This window comes from Melanotaenia boesemani, chromosome 1 (assembly GCF_017639745.1).
Source record: "Melanotaenia boesemani isolate fMelBoe1 chromosome 1, fMelBoe1.pri, whole genome shotgun sequence".
NCBI classification, from domain to species: Eukaryota; Metazoa; Chordata; class Actinopteri; order Atheriniformes; family Melanotaeniidae; genus Melanotaenia; species Melanotaenia boesemani.
In genome coordinates, this window is record NC_055682.1 from 20,516,498 (window position 1) to 20,539,742 (window position 23,245).

The following is a 23,245-nucleotide window of genomic DNA, read 5'->3' on the forward strand; positions in this document are numbered from 1 at the left end:
AAATCTTTTTTTACAACCATATAAATTCTTTTCTACATATTCATAAACTTCAGTTTTTCAGGAAGAGTTTTTTTCAGGATGATGAAACTTGATTTACAAATAAAAAAAAAATTAAAAATTCTGAATTAATTGCAAACATCCATTTATAGCCACAAAATCTTTATAGCTTTATATTGAGCCCATACATGTAACAAGAATATCAGAATACTACAAACCATCTGTAGGAAGATGTCATGGGGGAGAAAAAGGGAGAAAATCCTACTTATGTAATGTTTCTTCTTATCCTTTCTTTGTGTATGTTACATGTACAAATAACCATTTCAAATATATTATAATCATATCATGCTTTTATGAATCAAATTAAAATGTGACAAAAGTTCTTTTATGATTGTGTTTGATGAGAATGTAGCAGAGCCATATAATGAAGGGATCAAATTCACACATTATGGGACTTTTGGAATCATTGATCGTACATTATGCAGAGGGCTTTATTATCCTACAAATACAATCATTGTACGTCTAGCACAATAAGATATGAGTCATCTTTGCTTTTATTTAAAACGAAAACCTTTACTGACAACTCAGTAGGTGTGACTATAAAAAGTAGTATGATATAATAAAATTACATTCAAAAGAAAGATAATGATATACATGAAGCATGTCACTAAGAAAATCTACTAAACTGGCAGAACACAACATCTGCACACAGATAATACAATACTCCAAGTTCAAACAGTTCACCTGTATTGAAGATAAAACTTGCAGTAGCAATAGTCAGCAGGGAGACAAAAATATCAGGCGACCAAAGGCAAAACAGGAAAGGCAAAAACAGAGTTCACAAAATGAATGCAGGGTAAAAAATGACAGGGGCAAAGCTTCAGAGCTCCAGCTGATGAGGCTCACCAGGCAAACTGGTAGGGCAATTACTGTATATTATCACTTGGGAGCAAGAAAGGTAATAAGGTAATGAGGAACAAGTAATCAGGGGTTTAAGGGGAAAGGCAGACCTGGAAAAGTGGGGAGGGCAGGCTTAGCGCAGGGCACATGAAGTGACTGGATCTGAAATGTCAGGACAGTTTGAAGAAATGTCAGAGGACAAGAAGAATAAGAATTAATAACTGAATGCAAAGGAAATGAACTGTGAGAACACCTAGCAGAGGAAGTGATTAGGATCCTAAAATCCTTTTTAAATTAATACATGAAATATAAATTCCATTTTCTATTTTCCATTTTTTACATAGCTCTCCAAGATATTTTCATTTGTGATGATTTGGTCTGCATATATTACTGAGGGAGTGTAAAAAATTAACTCTAAATGGGTTAAAAACTGTAAGTGATACTAAAATCATTCAAACCTCTCAGAGAGAGATAAATTCTATGGATATGGAATTATTTTTGGGGGGAAAGATTAAAAAACCAGCAGATTTACAAGAAGTGATTATTACACTTTACATGAGGACTGACAGTTTCGTTATTGTTTAAAGCAATCAGGGCTCAGGTGTAATGAGCTGTAAGGATGAACAGCCAGTGTATTCAAGGATGCTTTGGTGGTATGAACAATGAGGAATCGTGGCCTTTAAAATGGTAGAAAAAAAATCACCTTACTGTCATTTCTGTTAATGCAATTCTCTTGGTTTGATCAGTTGACCACTATGTCACAGATAAATCCAGTTCCCTTTTTGTCTGCACCAGTGACGGATTAATGTTGAGTGGGGGTTGGCAAAATGGATTTTGATAGGTTTCAATTATACTTAGCTCTGGTGAATCCCATTTTGAAGCCTAGGCGATTTGCCTCTGTCCTGTGATCCATCTCCTCCTTCCCCATCACTGCCTTACATGAGCAACAACTCACGAAATAGAGACTGAACACGGACAGTTGCCATTCAATGTCTTGTGCATAGACCTGTCACGATAAGCAATAAGTCAATTAATTGCACGGTATGAAAAAATGAGAGATAAGTTTGCCAGCCGCGATAATTCCAGTGTAAAATGTTCTTTAGAAATTAAAGTTTATTGCTTTTTGAAAGGGTGGAATTGTATTATTATGGCATTGTCACTATATTAGTTGAAAATGGTCTCAAAATAACAACATTATCGCTTTGCGCAATATTATTGTTTATCGCGATAATTTCTGAGAAAATGTATTGCCCAGCAAAATTTGTTATCGTGACAGGCCTACTTGTGCACAGAAAATCTGTGGAGTGGGTGGAAAATAAAACAAGCTAGCAGGGACAAGCAGGGACAACTTCTGGCTCGAACATACAGTATGACGCTGTTTTGTTCTTAGCATGCACCCAGTCACAACACGGCAACTCTTTTACTCAAATATTGAGTGTATTCTCCAGTTTCAACTGTATCACTCTGCCTCCTCTCCACTATAGTAGTTTTACAATATAGTCTGGGACAAATGTGAAACTTATGTTTACCCTAAACAAAAATGAATCTCACAATAGTAATGTCTGTCAGTAATGTTTTATTCCTAGTAACGGTAACAGTGTTGTAACGACTGGTTAGATTACCCATTACTGGAAAAAAGTAACTCCGTTTAACACTGTTACTCCCACCACTGTTGACTAAACACATAAGGAGTGTTTTTTTACATTTACCATGCAGGCAGCACACTGTATGCAGGTCCATATGGTTCATGAAAGCAATTCCAATCAGCTGGCAGCTGGATGACGGTCAGTAAACATACATAAACACCTGGATAGGAAACATTTTCCTTACAATTCCCCTCGCCTCATTTTGTGTCATGTAAAAGATAAGATTATCTCTATAAACCCTCACAGATACTAATTATGTCTTTGATTTTATGAGAAGAAATCTCAAAAGTTATTTTGTTTAAGATGCTAAAATAAGAGCCCTTGTCTCAAATTTCAAAGTGATGCATTATGCTCTTGTCTTCTGTTATTAGGTTTCATATCAGAAGCTCTTGTTACCAACTTGGCTCAGGTTAGCAACAAAAAGAACAAAGCTGAGATCATTCAGATGCTCAATTTGGTTTATTAACAAAAAAAAAGGGGGGGGGGGGGCTGTTAAACATCAGTAGTGTAAGACGAGTTGTAAATGTATGAGTGTTATTTAAGGATGCAAAAAAAAAAAAAAAAAAAAAAACAAATCGGAAGAAGAGAGAAAGCTGTAAACTTAAAGCAGTGTTTTTGAATCCTGGTCCTTGAGAACTGCTCATCAAGTTCTTTGCCAGCCTGCTAATGAGCCAGTCATTTGAGTCAGGCGTGTTAAACTATGCAAACCTGTAAAACATGCAGGGCAGTGGTCCCCGACGACCAGGATTGCAAAGCACTGCCTTAAAGTTACAGTAACAATGTTTGTAAGAAAGGTTGACCACATCAGAAAAAGCTGTTTCATATTTTGTTACAGAAGTTTACAGTTTTCTACCCGATCACAAAAAGGAGCAAGATGATTACAAGATGATTACAAGATGATTACAAGATGATTACAAGATGATTACAAGCAAAAGCTCCCACAAAAAGGTAAAAAAAAGGCATCAGAAGTGAATAAAGTTGGTTTCACATCACACATAACCTGATGGGCTGCACATAGGTTAAATATGAGCTACATTTTTGTCTTTTTTATGTGAAAAATGCAAAAATACTTTTCTCACCATTTAGCTGCAGTCAATATTATTCAATTAACCAGCAGGTTAATGAAAAAGCAACAAGAAAAAATGGCATGTAATCTGCATGTAATGTTAACTGAGTTTACATTAGACATGACCCATTAAGAGGCTGTGTAAGTGCAAACTTAGTTACCATAAAAGGTAATCATATGAGAAATAAAATGGTTTAACTGAATGCCTTTACAGTATTACTGCTTTTTTAGTCTATTTTTACTTTCATACACATATTCATACATTGTTTACTGGTTTATTCATGCATTGCTTTTCCTGCATTTTCTGAGCCACAATCACAAACTGTTATGTTTGACAATAAGATGACATTTATCTGAAATAAATAGGATTAACAGTCTTAAACGACCAATTGTGAACAAGATAATGGATAATAAGCTGGTTATTTGTGTACATTACAAAGCAGTTCAGTACATAAATGTTACAGGCATGTCCTCTTATTAAGCTTGTTATCACAGTTTTTATGGAGAAGTAATGCAGTACTTATTCAGATGATGAAATGTTTAGATGCTGTCAAATCAACAGAGAGGAAGGCATGTCTAAAAAAGGCTTTTGTTTGCTTGTTCATTCATTAAGTGTTCTAGTTTGACCTAAATCTCTAATGAGAAAGTGCTAAATACTTTCCAGCCAGCTTCTTGTTTTTTGGCATAAACAGAGGTAATATTTAGGGATTCTAGCTGTTTAAAGGTTGTATTTTTCTTTTGACAGCTTCATCCCCAAAATGGGCAAAATATTTGCCCTAAAAAAACACATTTAATTTTCTCATTTTGAAAATTGGTATTGGCAAATTTGTTCGTGTAATCTCAGCAGCTTGATAAATAAATAGGCTGCACTTGTTCATACAGTAGAACAAGTAGAACAATTCCTACATAATGGCGTGACTGTGTTTGAACCAGGGCACACTCACCAATTTGGTGCCATTAATTATGAAAAAGTGTGGAAGAGTGAAAAAAAAAAATTGACTGCTGACAAATCTTGAAAGCACAATGCAACAAAACACTTCACTTTCCTGTTAACTGCTGCAGCCTTTACTGAAATATAGGCTGCAGCACTAAATAAAGGTGCAGAAATTTGTAGCACTGAGGTATAAAACTAGGAGATATTGAGAAAAAAACTAAACAAAACAAAATGAAAAGACAATGATGCAAAAAATGATGCATTAATTTTAATTGTTTTTTAAAATATATATACTGGATTTATTTACTTCTTCCAGCTATGGAATAGTCAGAACTTTCTCATAATAAATAGTTAAAATCATTGTGAGAAATCAGAGAAGTGACTGAAAATGTTTTGCACTTAAATATATTATGGGACACTGAGTGTTTTGTGTTTGCACACATTTAAAAGAATCTTTTCATGTTCTTATTGCTGCAAAATTACGGAAGCGTGGAGCTGTCACCCAAATAAAAACAATGGGACCTTATCACGTTATAACGTGATATGTTTATTGTAAAAACATGAAACGCATCACGTTATAACGTGATACGTTTTGTGGTTCAAACGTGGACTATAAATTTGTCGCTGCATGGGGAAACTGTGTGTGCTACGTCCAGAGAAATGCCTAATTTACCAAATGGGACTAAGTTTTACTTCAATGGAGAGATTTGATGGAGCTTGGAGGACACTTGTTGACGTTGCACCCTTTAAGTAGACAGGACCATGTCTTTGTGTCGGCAACCTATTTCCCCCAGTCCCAGCGGTGCATATAGCCTTTATAATTTTTATTTTTATTTTCAGGAGGCAACATGTTATTAACTAAAAGCAGCGCACACACTCTACTGCAACAGACACATGCACGCACCGTCTCACTGCGCGTAGGCAGGTGACGCAAGGTGTTGCTCATAACTGTCGTGTGTACAATAATGAACCAGGTCTGCACCAGCCTCTTAACGACCCATTATTTGAGTCAGGTGTGCTGCAGTATGGACATACTGAAAACCTGCAGGACACTGGCTCAAGAGCTCCCAAGTTGGGGATGCCTGCTCTATGGCAATACAGACACACACGCACGCACCATCTCATTGTGCGCAGGCAGGTGACCTACCGTGTTTCTCATAACTGTCCCACATTTCTGTATGTACAACAATAAACCAGAGTAGAACAATTAATCATTGTCAAAAAGAACTGAAATGTTTCTGCTTGATGAGCATATTTTCCATAAAATGTATTTTTCTCCAATATAGGTCGCAACAACATCTGCATACAGTACAGGCTATGTTCTTATAATAAACGTATCACGTTATAACGTGATACGTTTCAAGTATTTACAATAAACTTATCATGTTATAACGTGATAAGGTCCCCTTTTTCTTATTTGGGTGACAGCTCCACGCTTCTGTACAAAATGATGTCTCTTGCAAAGCAAAAATATTTAATGATATATATATATACCAGTTATGTTTATGAGATGAAATATGAGTTTGAAAAGTTAAGCCTTAATCATATGTGTGATCTAGAAATATCTCTATGTAAAAAAGCACTTTGGTTGTACAGTGATCATAACCCCTAATGAAATTTTGTACTTGTGTCACAGTGGCACAAAATGTTATTGACTTGAGCTGTAAGTCTCCTGCAGTCACAGATAAACCAGATTTTCATCTAATTTACAAGGTTTTTCTTCTCGTGTTTGCTAAATCTTGAGCAAGTAAGTAAGTGGGGGGAACTACATGAAGAACATCTGCGTAGTGAACTCATCAATTTAGTCTAAATTTTCAAGGGAGGGACAACCTTTCAATCAATTAAGAAGCTTTCACTTGTCAGATTTCATCTCTTCATGATGATTTAGCCCTTTAAAGTGAAAATAATTGTTTTCATTACTAAACATTCTCCAGTGGATTCATTGCCCTGCAACATCTTCTCGATTTAGTTGAATTACAGAATATTGCCCCATTTTATATTCCTACTCCTCACCCCACACACACTCCCTCTGTATCTGCTACTCGGCCTACAGGCAGCCAACAGCAAGCGATGACAGATGAATCAGACTTGTAATACATCTCCAGCAGAATATTTATAGCAACAGTTACATTAGCGTAGTATGTTAGAGTGGAGGCCTGTGTAGTAATGTAAAGGTGCTCGGTAAGTTTATTTAAGGTCGTTTTAAACAGATTCTGAGGTCTGAAAAATATTATCACTCTATGATGACTAATTCACAAGCATGTTTTAGAGACTTGGTCTATCATACAGTAAGTTCTCAAACTACCATCTAATGTGTCCCCTGTTCTGCCTGCTGCTTTTGTAAGAGGCTGTGAAATTCTGCCAGCGTACCATTGTTAAAAATTTGACACTAAAGGGAATAAGTAATTGTATAATACACTATAATTTACAATAATATAGATGATTAATATAAATCTTTATAAACCTATCATAATGCCACGTGTGACTGAAGCTCAAACATAGCTCGGATATGACCGTGGTATCTTGAACAAATTGTTGTTAGACTGTCAACCATGATGTTTAATAGCAAAACATGTCACTCAGTAGAAACCTAAATTCTGTAACATGCAGATTTGGGAAATCTGGGGTGGCTGTGCATCCATTTGAGCTTAGCTTTTCCAAAAAATTCCAACCACTACAGAACAGAGAAATCCCTATAAATGCTGAATTAATCTTGCCAGGTTAGTAGGTAGCGATAACATCTATATTAATGATATGTCAAGATAAAAGAGACAAACACTCTGAGCATGCCCAGTGAGTTCATTCTCCTGATTCTCTTTTGGTGGCTTCAAAACCAAAACAGTAATAGCCAGTATTTTTTTTTTTTTTTTTTGTTTCAATAATTTTTCCAAAACCTTGCTAGCACACAGAGCTAAGTCCATCCATAAAACAGAAAGATCAGTGTGATTCAAAGGTAAGCTGTAACAAAGCAATTTCTGTTGTTGTTTTCTCCAAATCGGCATCACACTGAACCAGGGGTCTAAATCTCCGATCCTTGAGGGCTACTATACTGCAGGTTTTAGGTAGTTCACTGCTTCAACACACCTGACTGAAATTAATGACCAATTGTGCAAAAATATACAAGTTGTTGGATTTATTTAATTTAACCCATAAGAGCCCAACGTGACATATTTGTCACATACAGTTTCTGAGACATTTTGCTTCAATTTATGGTATAAACTTGGTATAACTCAAAATCCTGTTGAACACGATGTGATACTTGTCTTCCTAATAGATATCCAGAAGCAGAAAACCACATTATAATATTTTTATTGTATCACATGGTAATAAATGGTAGATCCCCCCCCCCCCCCCAAAAAAAAGTTAATCTTTTTGTTACATTTTGTTAAAGGGCCAAATAAAGACCTCATATTTAAAACAAAATCTACTTTGCAAAGTATTATTAAAAATATCTTTTTTCATTTTCTTTTTACTAAAAATTCTGTTTGTGAATAGATGAGAGGTGGAAATGCAGGGAAAAATGTCAGTTTTAAAAATATCTCTAGGATAAAGGTAATCCTTGTTTGTCTTCCTGTCACTGTTAGTTGTTTTTTTTTTCTGTTCCACCTTTATTACTTAAACTTGCCACTTTTCATACATCCAGATCAGTTACTCCTGTACATTTACTCCAGCATGTCCCACTGCGAGCTCTGTGGTGTAATACCTCTGTGTTATTTGTCATTCATTAGCCTTTTTAGTTTTTGGTTACCTCTTTGTTGTAATTATTTCCTGTCTCAACTAATTTAACACCCTGCTTTCCATACCCTTGTTGAATCAAAGCGTTATAATACCAGCAACAATAATGATATTCTGTTGCTGGACTTTGACTTGAATGCTAATTACTAAATGTTAGTTCACATTAACATGGCGAGTATAAGAAATTCTCTCTGGTAAACAGTGTTCTGGTAACATGGTTTAACTCAAATAAATTTGGCCAGATATGCTGAAATGAGCGTTGTAGCTCACTCAATGAATACTTATCTTAACTGTTTTTTAAATGTAAAATCACTGCTTGAGGCAAAGTGAAAGTTATTACTAAAATAAAATGTTAACTATATAACTGATTATTTGGCTTTGATTTCTGATATGTCATTCTGATTGTTTTTTACCCCCTTCATCATTTCATGTCTGTCTAAACCTGTCCTGTGACTTTAAATTTTCTCCACCCAGCAGCTGTTCTTGCTGTCCTGATCATCACCTACAGCACCTGCTCCTCATTCAGACTAATTAGACACTCAGTTAATGCCCACTCTAATCAGACTTCTGCTTGATTTTTGTCACCCTACAGGAAAGATCCAAATAATTAACTGCGCATTCCTAGCTTCTATTTTGGCAACATTTCCTGTCAACACAACACATGAGCAGGCTTAAATAACAATAATCTTTTACATGAAAAAGCCATGTTAATACCAGGTGCAGCGTCAAGGGAACAGCACCACAAGCATTCATCCATTTACAGCTTTACTTGATAAATGTTGACGTCAGGTCGCATCAGTAGACGTCAGGAAAGAGCTGCAATATCCCTCTTAATCATGACAGCAGCATTTATTTAGTTTGCTGCGTCAATCTCCAACCTGCTGAGGTAATGAGTTCCCAGGTGAAAATCAGTTTGAAAAGAAGTTGCATGATAAATTGAAACAGACCAATTAAGAGGTCTCTGCCGTGATGCTGATATTTCAGTCTGTACATGCTGACTGTGTCTTGAAAAGTTGTTTTACCTTTAGAGTGTTTTTCATACACCCTTTATACCAGTTAAAGCATATCACCTTGCCACTGAAAACTTGAGTAAATCCTTGTTCTATGATAACACTGACGCTGTCCAAAGCTGTATGAAAGTCTTCTGGCTTTTTCTTCCTCCCTTTTCTCTTCACACAGGGCTGTGAATCCAATAGCTGCATACCACAGCTTGCACAAGCATGCACATAAACACATGCACACACTCAAGTGGACAAACATGTTGTCAATCATTTCTTTCAATGCTGCACTCATTACCTCTGGAAATTTGACATCAGATACATTTTCAAATATAACTGTCCTCTGAGTATTAACAGAAACCCTGATTTACTAAGATTCCCAGTTGACTTAATGACTAGATTTGCTTGAAGCAGATCATGGGAACGGTTACAGTCATTTGCTGCTACATCAGCAGTGAGGTAATGACTATCTCTCAAGGGTTGTAGCTGCTATATCTGATAACACTGCAGACACAGTATGTACACATCATCACAGGTCAAAGGGATAACAAGCTGTGTTCTCCTGAACATAACCCTTATGAAACATGACTTTATAGAACAATATGTATGTTATTGCATCTTACAGTGTAGATTAATGAGACTAATTAGTTTTGTTTTGGAATTATATTAACACAGCAGGTTTGATTGTTTTAGTTAACATATACAAGGAATCACCAAAACCTGAGACATAAAGACGGTTCAATTATTTGTTAAAGCAATCCTCTCATTTCATGGACACAACATGATTTCAGACCTCGGAAGAAACCCTGAGGGTATCTGGGCAGTATGTTTTTTTCCTTAGATCTTAAAGGGTTTTTTTTTCTATTTCATTCACACTAGCAGTACAACCAATGAAGTGATATCTTCACATTACCACTAAATGCTCACTAAGTGATTCACAGATATTTACTGTGTCCTCTTTTTTTGTTTGAATCTGTGTGTAGGTGTGTGTGTGTGCATATAATGGATATAGCTGGTACTGCAGTCATTTGTTCAACATATTAAATCAGTCACTGCACACATGAAAGTTACTTATTTTAACTAAGGAGCTTCATTAGACCTTACGCACCGAGTTATAAGAACTATAATGGTCCTTGTTTCTTGCAATGCAAAAAAAGAAAAAAATAGAAGGCATCTGCGTCAATGGTTAAAGATTTCTTCCTCTCCTAAAGCACTAATAATCCTGAAGTGCTTGTGTTTAAGTTCATGCAGTGAGCTCTTGCACTTCACTTAACCTTTACAGCCCCACTTTTTTTTTAAATGTCTTGTCATCATCTGCATTAATAATGTAACAAGAGCTCAACAGCACCAAGTTGGTGGAGTTTGAGTTCAGATGATACTAGCCTGTGAATGGTCATAGCACTGTTTCAGAACCATTATACATGTAATGTAACACTGTATAACTATGTAACTATGTGTGCATGTGTGTGGATGTGGCTGTGTGTGTGTTGGGTGGGGGTGGTGGGGGGAGTCATGCTAATATATTCAGGAAAAAAAAAAAAAAAAAAAAAAAATATATATATATATATATATATATATATATATATATATATATATATATATATATATATATAAGTTATACATTATGCACAATTTACTACATATTAAGCAATATTAAACTTTCAGAAGCATAATATGACAAGTTCCGAAAATTGTCAAAAAGGCAATAACATGCAGCTGCAACATTTTTCCCTGATTTTTGGTTTTGCAAAATGCTTAGAGTGCAGCAAACAGCCCCCATGGTGGGCATGTGGGAACCTGCTCAGTCCAGCCCTCCCATAAATTCTACACAGCTAACTATACTTAAGCTGAGAGAAAGTTCAGGTTACATGCTGTTGCCATGTTGCTTTGTCCTGGTAAGTACTCAACTTCATCACATAGTGGAATATTTCTGTCTCAGCTGTAAGTGAGAAGCTGACATCTGACACGTTTCTTCTTACTGTCTGCAGCGCGTCAGTTTGCAGTGAATGTTCCATTCTCTCATACTGAAATGCTCTATGGAGTGGGCACTCACACTGGCTTCCAGTTCTCTAAAACTAAGCACACACAGAGTTTGTGACTGCCTGAATAATATATGTTTGTTTCAGTATCAAAATCAGTGTAAAAAAAATCTAAAGAATGCAAGAGCAAAAAAATTTTTCTTTTATGCACTTGTTTCAAATTCTGATCAAAGAATATTCTTAGGGGTGTCAAATGTCTCACTCTTCACAAGTGTAAATGAGATGCTGTTTGCCACATGAGTTTCTGATCATAAGTCTGTGATTACAACCAATACATTCAAAGCAATTATCTGGTAAATCCAAATACTAACTTAATGCGACTGGTTCTTTTGTTCAAACACTTTTTATCTTTGGAAATGTTCACCTAAAATGTGAACTCTAAAAACTGACAAGCATGGAGACTTTTCCTATTAATGTGATCTCTGTCATGTACATGCAGCTTATGTCAGGGTCCTGAAAAAAGGATTCACAATCTGAACTGAGAACAGAGACCAAAGTCTGCTGGTAATGATGTTGACTGACTGAGCTTATGAGAAATTGAGTGCAGAGGCACTGGAAATGTTTGATATGCATGACGTTTTTACACTAATTACACAATGACTGTCCCAGTTATAAAGCACCATAAAAAGACAATGAGCCACGGACAATTTTTAATGAAAGAGTTTCAGATTTGGGGAAAATAAATCTATTCCCTTTCTGGCAGAAGATGGCACGACTAATACCAAAGTCATGTCTATACAGTAAAAGCTGCAAAAGGTTGCAGGCTTAGGATAAAGACTTAAACTGTACTGAAACTGGGGAAAGAGTAAGGTAAAAAAAAAAAAAAAAATCTACATGCACATTGAAAATAAAAAAAAAAATAAATCTGTTCTTTTCTTATTTAACTGGCTTAGCGTCTGCTGGCACAGAAATAAGCTGCAATTAAACTGGCAAAAAGTCCAAGTACTTTGTCATAAAAGGTTGCATAAAACAAAGCATCAATTATTCTTTAGACTGACGTTTTTGTCCTGAATGAGCAGTATAAATGGTAGAGGTTTACATGTTCTTAGAAAGTTTCCATTTGAGAGAAGGTTTCATAAAAAATCACTGAAGGAGCGACTTTGTATATGACGTAGATTTTTCTAGCACAAACCTAGCATGAAATGGTCTTTTCTGCCACAGTAAAAGAAGTAGCTGAAACCTGTACTTCGGAGGTGAGTCACTGGGGACACCTCAACAAAGCTCCACCCCGCCATTGCTTATTGGTGCGGAGCTGAAATGGAGACCTGCCTCCAGGAGGAATGTTTACCCAAGCTTAGCACAGAGCCTTACTGCTCAAAGAAGCATGAATAGATTTCTGTCTGGTTCTGTTTTGCACCAGCTCTGTGCCATTTTAGATTGGGACCTGCCCAGAATGAGCTCCCCCTCACCCATGATGACAAGAATAGCTCATTTAAAGGCACAGGGTTGAGAGAAATTAACTGTGTGTGATGAAGCATAAAGTAACTGCACCAGTAACAAGGAATTTGAGCAAAAAGGAATTCCTGACATTCCTAAAAGAATGAGAGTGAGTTAGAAAGTGTTTAAGGATAATAGAATTACTTTACAACAGATTCATTAGAGAAAATCCTGTTTGTTCAGATGAGGTAACCAAGGGATGAACAAGGGAACAAATTATTAAATTGTCTTTATCACATGAATAATCAGACGGAAATCTATACAGCTGGCTGTGGTGCAAATTTAGTGCATGAGATTTAATCTGTAGACATGGTATGATTTATTGGATTTAGACTCTCAAAAAGGATTATGTTGCACTGAATAAGGTGTGTTTAAGGGATGACAAGTTAGATTTTTTATGAGAGTATGCAAATAACTTCAGGAATATCTTAAATAAACTAAAAGGGCAAAAATGTGTAGTTGAGAATCACATTTATTTAGTTTTAACAGGAAAAATGCTGATTAGACCTTATTTGAATTAAAAGGATTGCAGTGAAATATCTTTATATGTCAGCTCATTTATAGCTCACAGTTGCTTTTGTACTGTAGGATCATTGTCAAGGTTACAGCCTCACTGTATTAATCCTCTGAGGGCATGCAGCATTTTTATGTGCTTCGTCCTATATCACACTCTCCATATAACCTGATCCCTCAACAAAGGAAGTGTTTCTTTTCCAAAAATGAAACGATGGCATCACACGTAACCTTCTTTAAAAACAATTAAACACACACTTTGCTCTTTGAAGCAAAGGGTAACCAGCTCAAACTTTCTCAACGTGTAACTAATAGTGTGGGTGCATGTGAAGTAATGGATGGAGCGCAGTTTTCTTCCATCATTAAGTTGGATAATTAAAGCTTTACCTTGTATGTGCTGGTTCACTACATTTTCCAGCCGATCGAGCCGCTCCATGATCCGGAGAGTGTCACCTTTTTTGTCACCTTCCAACTTTCTCTCCGTTAAAGGCATCGGGACCTTGATGTAAATATTGGCGATGTAGTTAGTAACCCATCCGACATAGAGCAGACAGACAATGTTGGTCATGCCGCTGAGGATCACGCATGTGGACACCAAAGTTTTGGTTCTTCTTGTGCAAGCCATTCCAACATCCCTCCATACAGCACAGCCTGCAGTCTCCCGTAAAACCTCAGCACTGGGCGACGGGCGCCGGCAAAAATCCTCCTCCTGGAATAATGAAGTTATTTCCAGCGACGGTGCAATGTCAGAAGCGCAAAGCGGCTACTTTAAAAGTACAGCTGGGTTTATTTTATTTACACTGCTGAATAATACACTGGATAATAGCTAACATCTACAGGTGAAGGTTCTCTCTATCGCTCCATTGTAAACCTCCGTCAGCTCAGTTCCATTTGAGGATTGAAAAAAACAGGAGGGACAGCGAGCATCCTGCTGCAGCCAATGAGAGGGATGGTGAGGACTGACAGCTTCCCTGCTGCACGCGTCTCCGCTGCGCACTGATTCTCTGAAAAATGATCTGGCCGGACCGAGTAGTCCAGGAAACTGAGTATTATCAGCTCTTAAAATCAACATGTACACACTGCACTTTTACGTTGCGTATTCGCTTTATGGCTTGAGCAAATGCAGCTGAAGCGTAGTGAAATGATTAATTTCTCAAAGGGTGTTTTTTCCCATGCTTGCGCAGAGAACACTAGTGAAATCTTAATTAAACTATGAGCTACAATACTGGATCAAACCACCAGATGGAGACAGCGAGACTGCACGAGAGATCTACGTGCAGGCAGTGGTTTGTAAACGGGTTGCAGGAAAGAAGCAGCATCATTTCATGCTGCTGTAGACACGCGTGGACCGTGACCTTAACCTTTAAATAGCCGCACCTTTCAGGCAGCTTGTGCGCTCTTCGTTTTTGTGAACGCCTCATCTTTCTGAGGCAAAGCAAAATGACAAGGTTAAGCAGGTGCCAACTTCCATCCTTCTTTCTTTCCCCACATCCAGAAGGCTAGGCCAAGTATAGCCAGTGAGAATATGGGCACATTAAATTATTATATCAGAATGAGTGCAAAGTGTTGCAAAGACTCTGTGTTATGTGCAGCAGTTATTTGATACGTTTTCTATATTTTTGTGTGAATTGAACATTGTTTATTGGGCTTTACAAGACTACTACTTTCTGTTTTATTTTCATTTGAGGTAACATTCATACTTTGTTGGAATTTGGTTGTGGTTGTATTTCAGATTCCAGAGTCTAGGAATTAATCCAGATTCTTAACTGCATTTTCATGAGAAAAATCCTCATGTTTTTACAGTTTTCTAGTGTCATTATCGGCTGATGATTATTTGCAAAGAATAGTAGTTCATTCAATCTGTCAGACAGCTACAATACAGCTGGCTGTCAAAACAAAAGCTTTGGATCCAGTGATTCAAATAAAAATAAATAGAGTGTTCATATCCCAGTATAAATCAGGTAATATGGCAGGGTTATAGATAGTAAGTAATGTGGTCTCTTAAAATAATGTAGAAAAGCTTAATTATTTTCAAATCCAGTCTTGTTTTACTGGAACAACATAAAAGCAACAAAACAGCAAAACAACCTTTGATATTTTTTGTAGATATAACTCAAAGAAGTGATGAACAAGTAATGTTTGATTGGGACGCGCTGCTAGTAATAAATGAATAAATGCATACATAAAACTGCACAATTTGAAATAGGTTCTTCCCACTTGTTTGAATGAAGCCAACACTCCCTTCAGCCATTGTTTTAGATTTTCTTTTTATTCTTGATTGATAGGTCAGTGTTAGGCTTAAAAAACACATTCCTTGTTACAAGGATTTCACTAAAAAGGAGTGAAAAAGCAGCCAATGACCTTCATAGAGCCTGGATAACTATGTCCAAGACCATTTTAAAAGATTCCAAGAACATCTGCCTCCTTAAAAGCAAAATAGAAGGAAATCGAGGGGTGACTCAAGACTTTTGCACTTAACCACATTTTGTTTTTATTTCTTTCTTTTATTTTTTTGGGGAATAAAAAAAACACGTAGTCTTTGTATAAATTTTTTTTTTCTGAAATTTGTTTATGTCGCCGTTCGGTCATTGTAATAGTATAACTGAGTTACTTAGCACAGTTTACATTTGTTCTGCAATACTTAACTTTTGTTGACCTTTTCAGGGCACAGATTTGCAAAACTGTCCTTTGTTTGGTAGCTATGAGATGATTAGTTGCAGGAGATTTCTGCTCATTCATCTCAGCTTATAAAATTGCCAAAGTATATAGAAGTTTTTTTTTGTTGTTTGTTTTGTTTTGTTTTGTTTTTTTTGTTGTTTTTGTTTGTTTTTTTTGCAGTAAATGGAGGATTTTTTTTCTGTTGTTTAGGTTATTTGCCTACATAAATATTATTTGCTATTTATATAGATGCGATAAAAGAGCATTTTCTTGCTTTCATTCCAACTTTACTTGTCCTCTGCCATTTGATTCTCCTGAAAAATATCAATACACTATTTGTGTGCCCCAAAGTTGAAATAAACCATTCTTGCATAAATGTTCATTATATAGTTTGTCCTGTTGTAGGTAACATTAAATATGTTGTGTGTCTGTGAGAGCTAAAAAGAAAAGTCACTTACAGTTTCAGGGTAGTATTTAAAGTAACCCATTGCTATAGCTATGTGCTCACTACAGAACATGAAAATAGAAGAGTCGTATTTTATATCTCTTTTATTCTCCATTGTAGTCCATGAACATTTTGTTCCTAAAGCTCACACATCCTGGAGGCATACTTTCACCTGAAATCACACCACTGATTTTCTTTTTCAAAGGTGGCAACAATCCCACTACAGCAACTTGCCACTGACAAGAAAGAAAGTTTCTTACATGGAGGATTTCACCCCAAATCTTGCACCTTCAAATCATATATCAAGTCAAAGAAAGGAGGGAAAGTGAGAGCCGGGGCCCCTATCCTGCAAGAAATATATCAAGTTAATCACATCAGGAAGATGATCCCCAACTGAGTAAAGTCTCAGACAGCTGCAACCCTGGAAGGGAGAGGAGGGACCATCGTGGAAGGATAAGCCCCTTCATTGTGTGTATTACCAACAGATTGAAACACTGGCTGACATCAAGAAGTCCTGTTGGTGGCCAGAGAAATTCTGGTTTGAATGACAGAAAGACTAAATATGGCAGTAAAAGTAGGCAATGAGCTATACTGGATGAGGCATACACGGAGTACAATCACCGAATGGCAGCAATGTTATTCAGGAACATCTGAAGTCAAGTGAAAGATTCTGAAGGTGGTGAAGAGAGACAGGACCAAGATCCTGTGGAACTTCTTACACTGGATGAGATTGATATTTAAGAAGCTTGTTGACTAACACCAGTGCACCATCACATGTGAATACCATCTGTGCAGATTCAGCTCCAGTTTCATTTTGCTGCTATTCTTGTTTAGAACTCCTCTTTATAAGGCAAAAATGCGAAATGATGCTTGCTGATAAGCCTTTAATCACTTGCTATCCTGGTTTCACAATATTGTTACTATGACAACCTCAAATTCTGGTGCATTTTTAATTGACAAATCATAAACACCTGCAGGTGTTAGACATGCGACTTCCATCAACATCGTTGAACTGGGGCCAAGCTCGGTGACACTTTACTATGCTCTCACTGAATGATCTGCCTCACCACCAAATGTCATAGTCTGAGTGAACGGACTTCCTCTTGGCTGATTAATTACTGTGTGCAAGAGGTTATTTGATAATCATCTCTGTAAAATCCCACAAATAAAATGGTAGTCGCTTTATCTGTAGGACTTCATGGTAAATTCCCTCATCAGAAAGACAGCAACCATTATTCAGCAAACCACACACTTAACAAAATTTAGACAAAATTTAGACTGAAAGCATAAAAGAAATGAGTAGCAAATTGGAAAGTTTTGCATCGACTTGTCACCCATCTTCTGAAATGTTGCTTTATTGCTATGATGTAAATAATTTTATGTCAAGTGTGAGAAAACCCTCTTTTCCCCCTGACAATCTGTTACATTATGTGTTAGCACATAATGTAGTAGAAAAGACGAAGAGAAGCTTTACATTTTTTCAGTGGAAAGACATCCACATGTAATCTTTGACCGAGGGATGCACATGTGGGCAAAACCTCTGTGCTACACAGGAAGATAGTTAAGTTTTTTAATGTTTATGAGGACTGAATTATTTCAAATGTGAAGAATGTGCTCCTTTCACATCTTAATGTTGAGTAGATATGCCAATTTTCCACTTCAGAATATTCCCACACTTATTTAGGAAAGGAAAAGCAGGCACCCAAAGCTGAAGTGTACTCACTCATTAACTCGGTTAATGATCATTATAGTTTGCTTTGAATGGGGCTCTGATCTAATACTCCAGATTGGATCTGGACAGCCATCCGTCCATCCGTCTGAACCATCCGTCTGACCATTCATCTGACTGTCCATCCATTCATTTCCCTCCACATATCTGAAGTTAGATCACAAAGACAACAGGTCCAGGAGGGATACCTAGACATCCTCCAAGTCTTACCTAAGGTCAGAAAGGATTTATAACCCCTCCAGCATGTTCCTGGTCTCCCCCCAGGTCTCTGTGTTCAAAGAGCCAGTTTGTGCTGCTAGGGATACAACTGCCTTTGCCTGTCACCCAGCTTGCACTGCACCAACCTCGAACTTCCTCCCTGCAGGTGGTAAGCCCATGTGAAGTAAGCATCAAGGCACTCCAGGTTCCTTGTGCAGTTTTAGATTTTTTTATATTGAGAATAAACTATTTTCTCAACTGTGCAATCAGCATAAAAACCGTCAAATGCAGTGATATACATTCCATGTTTACAAAGAATTAAGATAGATGTGTTTCTTTTTAATGGAGACTCTTCACATACTTTTAGTTTGTCTGACTTTTGCCAATGTCTTGTTAAGACTTGAGGGGATACATGAGATGTAACTAGTGTTCACCTCCAGCAGCTGCAGGGCCAAAATTCAGGTCAGCACCGTCTTTCTTTTAATTACGAGTGAATCCATCCACACCGCTCTAATCATGATCACCCAAATGACAAAGTGAGGTGTTGTAATACATGATGAAACAAGTGAAATGCAAGGCAACAAAGACAATTCACACTGGCATTACACCTCTAATTAATCTACAAGGACCCAATTTCTCAAATACCTGTCTATGTAGTTTAATACAATTCAACAATCCTGCAATGAAGAATACTAATTAAATAAACATATTAAAGCTTACCTTTCATAGTTTTTTTTTTAAATTAAAGACTGATTAAATTGTTCTTGTAAACTGAACTTTGTAGGTCTGGTGACTAAATGTTAAAACAGTTTATATTGTTGAATATTTGCAGGTTCTTTCACAAGTTTCTATTAAACTCCAGACACACTGTGATCAACCCACAAACACACTGTGGCCCGGTCTGGTCTTTTTTTTTTAATGCATACAACAGCCAGACGTGTTTATATAATGCCCTCCATCCTTTCTGCAGCACAATCAAATGGATGTCCCGCTGGTGAAATTTCATTGAAGTTCAACCTTCTGTCACCCAAAATAATTTAAATAATCTCATCTCGCACTGAATTTTGTGTCAGAAGGTTTAATGTGTTATTAACATGCTGTGGCTCTACAAGCTGCCTGTGGAGTGCCAAAGCCAATCTTTTCAAATGTAATCACCCCCCCACCCACTCACCCACCCGGTCATGAGTCGATAGGCATTAACAGACCAAGGAAGTCACATGTGTCTTTAATTTTTGGCAAGTATTTGATGAGAAAATTTGCTCAGAAGAGAACTGTATATGAAAAGCCAGAGAGAAACAAAGGAGATGATGGTTTTGAACTTCTCAGCTGGGGAGAAAAGTCTCTTCAGGATGAGGGCACTGGGGTGTTTCTTTGATGTAGAAAACTTTAGTAATGGATCAAAACATGGTGACAGGGAGCTTGAGGAAGAGCAGAAATCTAGTTTGGCAGATTAATAATAATAAAAAAAGGGTTCTTAAAGAAAATAGTTTACTCTTTCAGTTTAGTTCTCTGAAACAGAAGTTGCACAGCTTGTTTATGGTGGCAAAAAGGAATCAAGTAAGGTCTGTGTCTATCTGTGTCTATTGGAGGATTTAAAAAAAAAACAATCAAAAACATGTTTTTTCCTCATCCATAGATTCCTTTGTTGTTGTATTGTACTTAAACACAATGGACTTAAAAGTAAAAAAAAAGGGAAAGTCAGAGAAAAGAGAGAGTTTGATTGAACTGCTAACTTGCAGGTAGAGGATCAATCTTTAAATACATTATTACAACGGCTGCACTCCTGCAAATATTCTTTTGTCTGAGAAAAAATAAAAAGTTGTCTTGACTCAGAGACACATTGCTCCTTTACAATGTGACTCAACCACATCCTAAAATTGTCACACACTAGACAAGGCTTCTGGGAGAAAGAAGGAGACTTTTTCCAAAATTGTGGTCTCCAAAAATATGTGTAAAATGTAATATATAAGTAAAAGACAGAAAGCAAAGACATCCAAATCATTTTAACCAAATATAATTAATCTGTTTAATCAACAAAACACAATGTACTATGAAAACATCAAATAATGAAACCAGGGGAGCTTGAGTGTGTACATGAGTGTTTAAAACACACTTTGCTGAAAATTAATAAAAGTCTTTATGAAGTTATTGCTACATAACTGCAAAGATATTTGTCTGTCAAACTGTTCACACTTTATGAAAAGGATGTAAAACTCATAAAATCAGCAGATGTGCCAACTGTACAAAGTTTAACAGTCAATAATATTAAAAAGCACAATAAAACTTGTGATATGACTTTCTTGTTATATACATTAGTATTAGTGTTTGGGCAGGGGTGATTAAAGTCATACAGCTCAGGACCATACTTAGTAAAAAAGTTGTTGAGAAAATTATCAATAGTGTTTGCTTTTTATTTTACCATTTAGTTGTAATAATTATTTCCTCAATCTAGACCTCCTATAAGGTCTCATTTACACACACCACCCTTTTCCTGGACTGTGTGCCCCTGCCTGGACCCCCTATCAAAAATTTGCATGTTTCTGTTTTTAGCTACCAATCTGTTGTTCAGAAATTGGTTTCCTTTTGTCATTGTCACAGAAAATAAATAAAGTAGCCCTTTTTATCCCTTAACATTTACTTCCCTAAACAATGCCTTACTGTCCTAACCCTGGGGCACTTTAAGTGTAATCCTTATTACATGAGTTTTGTAGAAAAAACTTAATCTGTTTTAAATCCCTTTGTTTGTAAGCCTTTAAGCCAGGGGTGATTCACATTTCCAAACAAGCCTAAACGGTTATTTCTGAACCCCAGTTTATCTGAAGCCAAAAAGAAAACCAAAACCTTTAAAATGTAACAAGCAGAAAATCCACTTAAACATTTGTTTGGACTGATATTAAAAACTTAATCTCTGTGCTTGGAGACACTGAATTATAAAAGTTCACACTGAAGCAGAAAATATCTGTAGCACTCTTGCTAAGGACAAATCAACAGCTCCTTTGAAAAGCAACAGATTTTCTTATGACAGATAGTTGTATCTTACAACTCATCTCTCAGAAAAGAACAAAAAGGATGTAAAGTGTAAATCATTGCCACTGTGGTATATCACGATCCTCTGCAATATCTAAACATACAAAGTAGGCAAACAAGCAAAAACACAGCATGTGTTAACACACAGTGAAAGTGAGTATGAAGCATTATTCCACAGGCACGTTGCCACACAGCTCATACTGAGAACCATTTCCAGCTTTCACCTTTAAATCAAAGTCTTTCCCATTGAAACCATTTGGTCATCTAGTTCTGATGCATCACAAATACCTAAACAGCACAGGATGATATTCAGCTAAAGATTTGGGCTTTATGTACATGTAATTTATCAGTTGTGTTGTATATAAATATAATCAGAATCAGAATAAATAATACTTTAAATGATCCCAGAGGGAAACTGTTGCATTGCAGTGCTCCTTAAAACGATGACATACAGTAAGAGAAAAGGAGAAAATAAAGAGGGTGGGAAGGGTTGTCCAGTATAGTTCTTAGCTTGGACAACATCCTCCCCTTTGACACCACCCTCAGAGACTCCTACTCCACTCCAAAACCATGACTGGTCTCACGAATCATTTTACTGAGTCTGCTGGTGTCAGCAACCTTCAATCTGCTGCCCCAGCACACTACAGCATAAAGAAGGGCACTGGCCACCACAGACTCATTGAATGGCCCTTAGCCACCTCAGAAAATAGAGATGGCACTAACCCTTCCTGTAGATGGCATCAATGTTTTTGGTGAAGTCCAGTTTATTGTCAATGACCCCTCCAAGGTATTTGTAGACCTCCAAGGTGTCCACATTCACAATACCGATGGAAATGAGAGTCATTGGAGTCCGCATGTCATACATCATCATCATCATACTTCCTTTCGCCTTTTGCGTTGCCATGGTTAAGTCAATTCCTCCACTAGAGAGCAATGCTAAGTTTAGAGTTCACTCCTGCGAGCCGATATCAGTTTCAGACACCATTTGGCAGTGGTAATGCATCGCTATAAAGTTATTTCAAACCGGCCAACAAACCATCTTCATTCTTCTTCTTCTTTTTTTGTTCCCTTCATGATTTTCTTCATCTTTTCTAGTTTGCTTCTTTCCCTGGTTGAATGTCATCTATAGCTCAACACTGTACCCATGATTTCCATGTCTTCTGTGTCAAGCAATGGATAGCTTCTCTTTCTGAAAACGGACCAAATTACATACGTAACTGAGGCAAAAAAGATGGACAAAACTGTGTGTTCGTCTGTGTATCCATCTTTGTGTCAAGCATAAATGGGCCTTAACATGGTTGTTGTGGGTGGAAAGATGGATGGATGGATGGATGGATGGATGGATGGATGGATGGATGGATGGATGGATGGATGGATGAGTGGATGGATAGATGGATGGATGTTCGGACAGACAGACAGACAGGTAGGTAGGTAGGCAGGCAGACCGACAGACAGACAGATAGAGAGATAGATAGATAGATAGATAGATAGATAGATAGACAGACAGACAGACAGACAGACAGACAGAGCTTATAATAAACCTTCCTTTCTTTTCCATTCTCTCTGCTCTGGTTGAAGTTTTGGAACTGAGACATCCTTTAAAGCAGTTTGCTAAGATTGATTTCTGGGTCACAGGCAGGAGGACAGAGGAGAGACGAAACAAGGAGAGGCACAAATTGGAGAAATGCAACAAGCCTCATTGATGATGGGGTCATTGATGGAGTCAATGAGAGCGGCAGGAAGTAAAATAAACATCAAACATTAAGCACAAATTTTCAAACCTAAAACATGAAAACAAAATGCTTTAACCAGTAAAAGGTACAAGAAATTAAATCTATTTACTATAAGCTTCACCATCTAACATGTAATATTTGTCCACTGTACAACTAAAGGCGGTGGAACTGCTTTACTAGCTCATAGCTC

At 37.0% G+C, this 23,245-nt stretch overlaps 1 protein-coding gene across 2 annotated transcripts in view; it reads right to left on the bottom strand.

The window, feature by feature from the left end:
• Window positions 1-14,356, bottom strand: part of galnt18b (UDP-N-acetyl-alpha-D-galactosamine:polypeptide N-acetylgalactosaminyltransferase 18b) — a 92,073-nt gene extending 77,717 nt beyond the window's left edge. For both annotated transcript variants that reach the window (XM_041994274.1, XM_041994266.1), the window contains exon 1: window positions 13,653-14,356. In XM_041994274.1, coding sequence (XP_041850208.1) covers window positions 13,653-13,890 — 238 coding nt within the window. In that variant the 5' untranslated portion in view covers window positions 13,891-14,356. The remainder of the gene's footprint in view (window positions 1-13,652) is intronic.
• Window positions 14,357-23,245: the final 8,889 nt, after the last annotated feature.